The 11,210-nt window shown below is 42.2% G+C and overlaps 1 protein-coding gene across 1 annotated transcript in view; it reads left to right on the forward strand.

Moving 5' to 3' along the window:
- Nucleotides 1-7,882, forward strand: part of LOC102474712 (progesterone-induced-blocking factor 1) — a gene marked incomplete at its 5' end in the record, with an annotated part of 214,777 nt that extends 206,895 nt beyond the window's left edge. Inside the window, 1 exon segment of the mRNA XM_006139821.3 lies at nucleotides 7,585-7,882. Coding sequence (XP_006139883.2) covers nucleotides 7,585-7,635 — 51 coding nt within the window.
- Nucleotides 7,883-11,210: the final 3,328 nt, after the last annotated feature.

The following is an 11,210-nucleotide window of genomic DNA, read 5'->3' on the forward strand; positions in this document are numbered from 1 at the left end:
GGGATGGCCACACCACAATCCCTTCTCCTCCATTTTCCTCTCAGAATCTTGGGCACGCACGCACACGCGCCCAGTGTGAGTTTAAGCCACCGGGTCTGGGACTCGAACTGTGATCGACTCCATGGGAGTCCAGTGACATAGCCATTATGCTAACTACTGGTCCCAATGTTTGGATTTTTTTTTTTTTTGAGAGGGTTTTGCTATAGGGCATGTGCACTCGCCAAACAGACAGAGAGAGACAGAGAGACAGAGAGACAGAAAGCGAGAAATCACCCCCCAGGGGGGATGGCCACGCCGCAGTCCCTTCTCCTCCATTCTCCTCTCGGGATCTTGGGCACGCACGCACACGCACCTGGCGTGAGTTTTAAGCCACAGGTCCGGGACACGAACCACGGTCGACTACGTGGGAGTCCAGTGACATAGCCATTACGCTAACTGCTGGCCCCCCCAATGTTTAGGATTTTGATAGGTGAAGAAGAGAGGTAGAAATTCCAAAGGCAAAGAAAATAAGTATTCACAAAATATTTTCTAACTTGTGCTTCCTTTCATTATTCATGAATAGGATACCTAATATGTTTTTTGTTGTGGTTTTTGTTTTTGTTTTGTTTTTTAGAGAGAGGGCACATGCACTTGCCAGAGGGAGACAGTGAAGGAGAGGGAGAAAGCACCCCTTGTTGAGGCAATGTCATGCCACAACTCCTTCTCCTCCATTTTTCCATCATCATGGGATTTGGGGCACCCAGGACCCTGCATGGTTTTTCAGGCCACCAGGGCTAGCATTTGACCTGTGCAGTCAGCCATGTGGGAACCCGTTCCCTTAACCATCAAGCCACAGAGCCAGCCCCTAATTTGTATTTTCTATATCTAAACTATCCCTTTCTTTATATTCTTATGTCTGGCTTTAGTAATGTCACCACTTGCTAACAATTTCCCTTAATATAAAAGGAAAGTAATAGTGAAAAGGTTATACCTATAGTAAATTAAGAGACAGAAAGTAGAGCGGTGGTTGCCAGGGACTAAGGGGAATAAGGAGTTATTGTTTAATGAACCAAGAGTTTCAGAGATGCAGGGTAGGAAGAATCCCATGGCTAGATAGGAGTGATGGTTGCTGGACAGTATAAGCACACTTAGTGCCACTGCTTAAGATGGTAAACTGTATGTGATGTGTATTTTACTCTAGTTTTCCATTAACTTTCAGTATGGGTTATAAAAAGCTTTCCTCAGTATTTGTTCATGAGGAACAGTTTGTAATTTCATCAAAATTTAAATTTAGCGGTTATTTGCATACAGTAACATAGTGAGTAGACGTAGGAAGACAAGTGACACGAGAGGCCACACTTGGTAGCAGTTACCACAAGATCTTGCCATGTCCGAATCCTGTACCTCCCAACATCTTTCATGTCACGCCACAATAGAAAAGTACATTTGTGCAGCACACCAGGATAAGTTCACTTTGCCGGTAAATTCAAGGGGCTCTACTCACTCCAGGCATCAGGACCTGAGAGGATCAACTGCTTAACGTACCTATACCACTTTTTTATTATTATTAATTGTCATTATTTCATTTATTTTTTTATTTTTTTGAAGTTGACCAGAGAGAGACAGACAGAGAGAAGGAAAGTGGGAAAGCAAGCTGCTAGGTCTGGGATTCAAACTGCGGTCAGCCATGTGGGAGTCCAGCTGCCTTCACCATGCCACCTGCTGGCCCCATACCTGTAACACTTTCTTGTCACATTTGTGTTGGGAAACTCTATTGTGACTTTATATATATATATATATATGGCCACCAGACACATGCATTAGCCAGAGAGAGAGACAGAGACAGTGAGACAGAAAGTAAGAAATCAGCCCCCCCCTACCCCTGGAGGATGGCCACACTGCAATTCCTTCTCCTCCATTCCCCTCTTATGATCTTGGGCATGCATGCATATGTACCCATCGTGATTTTCAAGCTACCAAGTCTGGGACTCAAACCCCAGTCGGCCATGTGGGAGTCCATCCACATAACCACTATGCCATCTGCTTTCCCCCTGGTCTCACATTTTTTTCTTCTTCATTCATGATAGAGTGTGTGTTTACACATGTGAGAATGAGAAAGATGAGCACCTTCTACAGGATCTGATCAGACCTTAAGCCCCCCCCCCCTCCAGCCCGCCAGCCCACTAAATCTTTGGCACTCACATGCATGCCCAGAATGTTTCAGGCTTACTGGGCCAAGGATTAGAACTGCAGTCACCATGTGAGATCCTTTTTCTCCTGAACAGTGCATTATCACTACACTATGGAGCCAGCCTATGGTCTCACTTTTTTTTTTAGCGGTTTTTGCTATAGAGTGTGTGCACTCACTGGAGAGACAGAGAGAGAGAGTAGAAAGCAAGAAATCACCTCCTAGGGGAGATGGCTATGCCACAGTCCTTTGTCCTCTTTTCTCCTCTTGGGATTTTTGGGCACACATGCACACGCACCCAATGTTGAGTTTCCTTTTTCTCTTTTCTTTTTGTTTTTAGGTTTTTATGTAAACTTTTTTTCCCCCAAGAAAAGCACTTTTCACTTAAATCAAAGAAATGCTAAGGAACTTTGCTTAAAACTTAAAGCCAGAGAACAGGTTAGGATTCTGTTCAAATGGTAGGTACATGAACCTATCCATATCTCAAGACAGGACACAAATCCTTACAACCAGACAACAAAGCCTACAAGAAAATCAGCAATATTTTAGTCGAAAGTCATAAAATTCTATTTCACCAATTCAGTCTCATGTACTTTATCCTCTGTCGTGGTTCGATTTTCCCCCATTAAATTCTGGGTTATAATATTCAACTCCAGACTTGTCCCTATGATTAAGTTGGCTATTTCCCAGCATTGAGTTTTCAGCCGCCAGGTTCAGGACTTGAATTGCAGTTGACTATGTGGGAGTCCAGCAATGTAACCATTACACCATCTGCCGGGTCCTGGTCTCACTTTTTAACGTTAAATCTAGATTCATCATCTCGTGTGCTTTGACTGTAAGATATCTAACTACTGTAGGGTGCTGGCCCTGTAGTATAGCGGTTAAAGGAGACAGACTCCACATATCCAACTGCAGGTTTCAATCTGGCCCCCGTGGCTTGAAAAACATACCAGCCATGTGTCCATGTATGCCTAAAATCCTAATGGGAAGGAGAAGTGGAGAAAAGAGGACTGGCATGACCACGCCCCGTTGGGTTGTGCTTTCCTTCTCTCTTGTCTTGCACTCACACATGTCCATGCCCTCCGGCAACATTTACATTTTAAAAATACTTATTTTTCAGTTTCTAGTATCAGCAATACTAATTGGAGCCATTTTTTAATGTAATTTACCTGGTAAGGTAAATTAGAAATAAGAAATTTTCTAGGGGCAATAGGTGGCATGGTTTTTAGGGTGCTGGACTGCCACATGGCCAACCACAGTTCGAGTCTCAGACCTGGTGGTTTGCTTTTTCACCTTCAATCTCTCTCTCCCCTATAACAATAAATAATTATTTATTATTATGTATTTAATAAGTTAATATTAACTAATAATAAATAAATAATAAAATTCTTCAAGAAAAATAAATAAGGCATGTTCTTGATGAGTCTGAAATGAAGGCAGTAAGTATTTAATACACTCATACAGTTTGGCATTTAACTAGTAGTAAAGGCTGATAAACTATCCTAGACTCACTGAAGTTGGTCCCTACCTGTGAAGACTCAGGAATGTTTATTTATTTGAGTCCCAGCTTATATCTCGGGAAGAGAGGTGAGCAGGCAAAGTAATTATATCTACCAGAAACCATCCTTTTCCCCCCTTAGAAAATGGTACTGGTTAAACACTAACAGATGCTTAGTCTCCTATTCTTTTTCTAGATTCCAGGACTAATCTACCAGGCTTATTATATTTGCATTTACAATCATTATTCTTTCTTATTTTAACAAACTTTCTTAACACGTTATAGACCCCAAGTTACATAGTAATGTTTTAGTTGGCTACTTCCGAATGATACAGAGATACCTATCTTATCAGTTGTTTATCTCCAGAATCACATGGTAGCACAGTAAATTACTTCTGGTACATTTCCAGGTAATCTTGTCTCTTGTTTCTACTATACGTTTCCAAGCTCTTTCCTAAATCTAGAATGTGATTTACTTTGGATTCTGTTTACACTACACTCATAATTCAAGGTTTTTATTCATTTGTACTATTTCTTTATTAAGTTACAAATATAATTAATTTAAACCAGCACATAAAGATTAAAGCCATGTTGGGGCCAACAGGTGATGTGATAAGTTAAGGCACTGGACACTCCCACATAGCTGACCACTGTTCGCGTCCCAGACCTGGTGACTTGTTTCCTCACTTTCCCTATCTCTTTCTGTGTCTCTCTCTGATCAAATTAAAATAATTGAATGAAAAATAAAATTAAATAAATAATTCTTTAAAAAAGAAAGATTAAAGCAGTGTTCCTAATTTAATGGTTATATTTTAAATAACTTATATCTCTAATAGAATGTTAATATAAATATACAAAAAGGGCTTCATATAAGTAAGACTAGGGGAATGTTAAGTGTAAATTAAGGGCCCGTCTCTGTTAAAAGGTTAAGTCTGTTAATAACTGAAAAAGCATATCAAATTTTGTTATGTAAAGCACCATCTTATGGGTATGAAGAGTAAGTAACTTTATTAAGGTAATACGATAAAAGAAACACTACTATTCAAAGAGCTGAAACAGTAGAATCGTCCAAATGAAAAGCTGTTAATTACACATCTGAATTATTTTACCATGCCCATTTTATTTAACAGTCATCTAGCCAGAGCCAGTAAACGTTCTGTAAAAGGGCAAGAGAGTAAATATTTTAGGCTTCGTGAGCCACATGCAGTCTCAGTTACACACTCTGTGTTTGCTTGCTTGTTTTTACCTTTCTTTAAAAATGTCACAACCTGGGCCATCCCATGTCGTGATGATTAAGGCAGCTGGGTGCCACATGGCCAACTGCATGGTTCGAGTCCCAGCTACTTGAGAAGTATGCTCGGTGGCTGGCACTGTGGTCTAGTGGTTATAGCAGCCAGATCCCACATGGCTGACTGCATGGTTCAAGCCCCCAACTTAACAACTTGAGAGTCACATGGGTCACGTGTGGGTGTGTGCCCACGTCTTGAAAGAGGGAGAGATGAAGGAGAAGGGATTGCAGCATGCTTATACCCCACTGGGGGTTGCTATCTCCCTCCCTTTCTGTCTACCTCTCTAGCGAATCCATGCCCCCCCTCTAATGAAGGAGAGAAAAAAAGAAAAGCAGGCAGGGCTCGTGTACATGCATGCCCAGAATCCGGAAAGGAGGGAGGTGTGGGAGATGGGTGTACAGCTTGGAGTAGTGAAAGCTGCAGACCTAGACTCCCCTTGGCCAGCCTCTGGCAGTCCCAAATCTCTGAATCTGATTGTATGATTCTCATTTGCTTTACTCTTTTTTATGTTCTGTGAATGTTTAAAAGAGAGAGAGAGAGAGAGAGGTTTCCACATGTAAAGAGCTGGACATCACCACACTCTCCTAACAAATGGAAAAGTCAACCACCCTTCTTATGTCCACAAGAGAAGCGATATCATGGGGCAAACTGCTTCCCCCCCAAAATTGGGCAAATGGGCCAGTCCAGGGTATTAGGACATACCAGAGTGCAAACTTCCATGGGAACCAGTGCTGGGTAGGAAAATCTGAATTGTAGTTAATTATTGGAGACTAAGTATGAACAATTGTGAAAGTTAAAACTCCAGGGAAATTAGTCATGGAGGGGGCACACTTCTGTGAGTTTCAGCTCTACCTGGTTCTTTTTTGTTTTTCAAGGATTATTTAATTTTGTATTTATCATTATTATTTTTAATTTGACCAGAGAGGGGGAGGGGGAAGGCATGAGAGCAAGCTTCCATGTCCAGGACTTGAACCACAGCCAGCCATGTAGGAGTCTAGTGCCTTAACCACCATGCCACTTGCCAGCCCTCTACCTTGTTCTTACAATAAATATCAGAGAGAAAAATCCCCTTATGTTTCAAGCAAGGAGAGGAGAAAAAGAACCATCGTGAAGGACACCAGACCATGTCTCAACGAGGTCTGCACGGAGCGGGAAGTTACCCAGACCCTAACTGCTGGAGTTTATCATAACGTGGTCTACCTAGGAGAAGGGAAATAAAGTCAGGTGTCACTTAACGATGGAGATGTGTTCTGAGAAATGGGTCCTTTGGCAGTTTTGTCCTCAAGCAGTCATCAGTGTGTCCTTACACAGCCCTAGGTGGTATAGCCTACTACACACCTAGGCTGCAGCTCCCTACGGGGCCAGAGTTGTCCATGCAGTCCATCACTGACTGAAATGTCGTTACATGGCACGTGACCATAACCCAACTCTAGCCCACTTTCGCTCTTCTGTTCCACCTAAGAGGGGAGGAAAAACCTGAGAAATACGTCTGAAGTTCACAGTCCAGAGGCACCATCTCACTGTAAGAGTAATACTTGGTAACAGCGGATAGAACACTTGTCCGCACACACACTTAAAGTCCACATTTCTGAAGGCCTGTTGACACAGTTTTCCACAGATAGAAATAGGAAAGGAGAAAAGAAGGAGTAAACTGCACATTTAATTTGCTCTACAGTATATTAAATTATAGTATACTAGGAGGATGTTTTGACGGGAATATCTCCTTATATAAGGAGTGCTGAATTCTTTTTTTTTTAAATATTTATTTAATTGCATTTATTATTTTTTTTTTTTTAATTTGATTAGAGAGAGACAGAGAAGGGGAAAGCGAGAAAGCAAGCCACCGGGTCCAGGACTTGAACCGTAGTTGGCTATGTGGGAATCCAGCGCCCCTAACCACCATGCCACCTGCCGGCCCAAAACACACACACGAGACCAGCGTGAGATTTTTAGCCACCGGGTCCGGGACCCGAACCGCGGTCAACTACGTGGGAGTCCAGTGACATAGCCATTACGCTAACTGCTGGTTGCTAAGGAGTGTTGAATTCTTTATGATTTCATGAACACGTCTGAAGGAACAAGTAGATGGGGGTTTGAGAGAGTATTGCTCTCTCGGGGAAGGGCAGTTCGCGTCTCCAGCTTGTTTCTTCCTTTTCTCCAGCTGGTTCTCATTTAGGCTGACATGACTGAGCAATAAACCCAAGAAGCACTCTGGTAAATGTTTAGCAAATCAGAAGGTCACAAAACAATAATCTGGATATAGTAATTCTTCGGTGGATGTCTATTACATTATTACATGAACGAATATCCATATATAGGTGGCTAATACAGCTAAAAACATGTCGTCCTTGACTTTTTACAGTTCTCTCTGAACATAAACTAATTACCCCTATAGAATATGTTAAATACTGGCTTTGAGCCAAAAAACACAGATGGGTGTGTTCTGTGAGAGATTTTTCTAATAAATGACAAGACCCTTGTCCTTAAGTATTCTTCTGAACTAAGAAAAGCAGTGGTTTACTGTCGTTTACATAAAAGGTCCACACGTACGTAGGTGCTTGGTTCTCCGAATTGCCTCTCTTGAACTCCTCATAAGCAGCTCATTTGCTTCTCTTTTTCTTTTTCAACAGACTAAAAAAGAAGCACCCGAATGGTCTAAAAAACAAAAGATGAAGACCTAGTGTTTTGGTGGGAAGTACTTGCTATCCCATGATTTGATTAGCTTCCGAAGTTCATTTTCTGATGGAAAAGAAAGTTTATTTTAATCATGTACTTGACATGTTTAATTAATTAATGTAATGTTTATCCTAACGAGTGTTAACAAATTTCAGCATAATCAAAATGTATAAAGTGTCAACAGTAACATACTTTATATTTGGTTTTATCTATTTTGTTACAAAATAAATGTTATAAACTCTATGATTCAAATTTTGGAGCTTTTATAAATGTTCAGTGCATTTTAAGTGTGGTTTATAAATACTTTGGTCCATATATTTTAAGATAAATTACAAATTCAAATGCTGTAACACAAGTCCCGAGATACCTTACCCTTTCAAAAATAAACTATCCTTTGTTCTTTTTTTTTCTCTTTTTTTTTTTTTTTTTGGAGAGGTTTTTGCTATAGGGCGTGTGCGCTCACCAGACAGACAGAGAGAGACAGAGAGATAGAAAGTGAGAAATCGCCCCCCCCCCCCGAGAGGGGATGGCCACACCACAATCCCTTCTGCATTCTCCTCTCTGGATCTTGGGCACACACACACACACATAACCAACGTGAGTTTTAAGCCACCGGGTCCGGGAGTCAAACCGCGGTCGACTACATGGGAGTCCAGCGACATAGCCATTACACTAACTGCTGGTCCCAATAAACTATCCTTTGTAAGGTCTACAAGAAGGCACTTGAGATGCCCAATAGTGGTCAGACACCATGTAGGTGGATATGGATTGTTGATTCTTTCTTTGAATCCTGTTTTTTCATTGGCGAATTAAAAATTTGGTGGTGAGCCAGACACGTGGCACAGCAGTGAAGTGCTCCACCTGGAAAGCTGGATTCCACATGGCAGACTGCATCCTGACCCCAGCAACTTCAAAAACACACCCGGCACATGTGTATGTGTGTTTAAAATCCTGATGGGTTGGAGAAATGGAGGAAGAAGGATCGCAGAATAACAATATACCATTGGAGGGTATTTTCTCTCTCCCTCTTCTCTGTCTCCCTTTCTCTCTCCTCCCTAGTGCACATGTCCTCCGGCAGTAATTAAATAATTTGATGGAAAGTCAGTTGTTACATCAGTCATAACAGGCCACATGCAATATGGACTAAATTTCTGGTCAGTAAAATAAAAATCAATTGGATTTTTTTTTCTTCTCACCATTAGATATACTCTATTTCTCACTGACGTTTTGTTATTTAAAAGAAAGGCATCGGGACCCACAGATGGCCATGTTGGAGTTCCAACGCTTTAACCACCATAACCCCTGCTGGCCCCCCAGACTGTTCATTTCAGCTTAACACCTGTCTACTTGATGTCCCTACTTGGATACCCCATTGTGACCTCCAACTTGATGTATATGCAGCTGAACTCAACCAGGTGCCTCCAGTGTCCCCAGGGTAAGTGAATAGTACCATCACCCGCCTTCTCAGTGGCTCATACTACCAACCTAGAAATCAGTCCAGACCCTTCCCTCATTAACCTTCAGCATTCAGTCACTAAGCCCTGGCAGACTGCCTCAGATATATTCCTCCTCCTCGGGGCCAGCAGGTGATATAGTGGTTAAGGCACTGGACTCCCCCATGCCGACTGCAGTTTGAGTCCTGGACCCAGCTGCTTGACACTCACGCCAGGCGCGTGTGCATGCATTCTCAAAATCCTGAGATGAGAATGGAGAAGATGGGATTTAGATTGGCTGTCCCCCCGGGAGAAAAGTGATTTCTCGCTTTTTGTCTCTTTTTTGTATCTCTGTTTCTCCAGCAAGCTCACATACCTATTGCCAAACCACAGATAAGGGGAAGACTACTATAAAATATTTTTTTAATTTTATTTATATATTTTAATTTGACCAGAGAGGGACAGAGTGAGGGAGACAGAGAAAGTGAGAAAGCAAGCTGCCAGGTCCAGGATTTGAACCTTGGTCAGCCATTTGGGAGTCCAATGCCCCTTACCACCATGCCACCTGCCAGTCCCACTATAAAATATTTTTAAATAGAGGGAAAAAGTGGGACCAGCAGTTGGTGTAATGGCTATGTTGCTGGACTCCCATGTAGTTGAGCATGGTTTGAGTCCTGGACCCAGTGGCTTAAACTCACACAGGGCATGTGTGTGTGCATGTCCAATATCCTGAGGGGAGAATGAAGGAGAAGGGATTGTGGTGTGGCCATCCCCCCTGGGGTGGTTTCTTGCTTTCTGTCTCTCTGTCTTTCTGGTGAGCATGTGCCCTATAGCAAAAACCTCTCCAAAATAATAATAGAGGGGGAAAAAAATCACAAGTTCTTGCTACTACATATCAAGTATTTTTATTTCCTTTCCTTTTCCAGAAGACACTTTTCAGAGGGAGGGAGAGAGAGAACGCACCTTCCCTTATCCCAAATGGGTTATGCTTATGCCACAATCCCTTCTCCATTTCTCTATCCTGTTGGGATTTGGGACATGAAAGAACATGGTCCTATAAACAAATAAATGTATACATACAATACATGCATACATACATACATACATACAAAAGAAAAAAGAACATAGACCTAGCATGATTTCTAGGCCACTAGTGCCAGGATTCAAACCATGGTTGGCCATGTGGGATCCAGCTCAACCACTGCACAGCCCAGCAAGTTTATTTATTTATTTACTTTGGTCCCTCCCCGCATACTTTTCAGAAAGAGACAGAGAGGGTCCAGCAGGTGGCATGGTAGTTAAGGCACTGACTCCCACATAGTTGACCACAGTCCTAGACCTGTCACCTGAAACTCACACGGTTGTTTGTGTGTGCATTCCCAGAATCCTGAGAGAATGGAGAAGGGATTGAATCATGGCCATCCTCCCAAGGGGTGATTTCTCACCTTTCTGTCCCATCTCTCCAATAAGCACATGCACCCTATAGCAAACTCTCTCAAAAAAAAAGAAAAAAGGAAAGAAAGAAATGAAGAAAGCAGCCCTCAATAGGACATGGTCATGCTGAATATGTTTCTGTCTTCACCCTATCAGGATTTTGAATTCATATGTACACATGCCTGGAATGTTTTTCAAGCCACTAGAGCCAGGACTTGAACAAAGGTTGGCCATGTGGGATTTGGCACCCTTAATCACAAGGCCACAGGGCTGACCTCAAATAAGTTGATTTTTTCTTTATTTTTTTTAAGGATTTATTTATTTATTTATTCATTCATTCATTCATTCATTCATTCATTCATTTTAATTTAACCAGAGAGAGACACACACAGAGAGGAAAGTGAGAAAGCAAGCCACCAGGTCCAGGACTTGAACCCTGGTCAGCCATGTGGGACTGTCCAGCGCCTTAACCACCACACCACCTGCTGGTCCCACTTTCTTTATTTTTTTTTCAGAGAGAAATGTTTACTATAGGGTATGTATGCTCACTGGAAAGAAAGACAGAAGAAACACATACCCCCCCGGGACGGGGGGTATGGCCACACCACAATCCCTTCTCCATCTCCTCTGGGGATTTTGGGCATGTACACACATGGGCCTGGCATGAGCTTAAGCCACCAGGTCCAGGATGACTTGAACTGCAAGCAGGTACG

This window comes from Tupaia chinensis, unplaced genomic scaffold, assembly GCF_000334495.1.
Source record: "Tupaia chinensis unplaced genomic scaffold, TupChi_1.0 Scaffold000004_1, whole genome shotgun sequence".
Classification (NCBI taxonomy): Eukaryota; Metazoa; Chordata; class Mammalia; order Scandentia; family Tupaiidae; genus Tupaia; species Tupaia belangeri.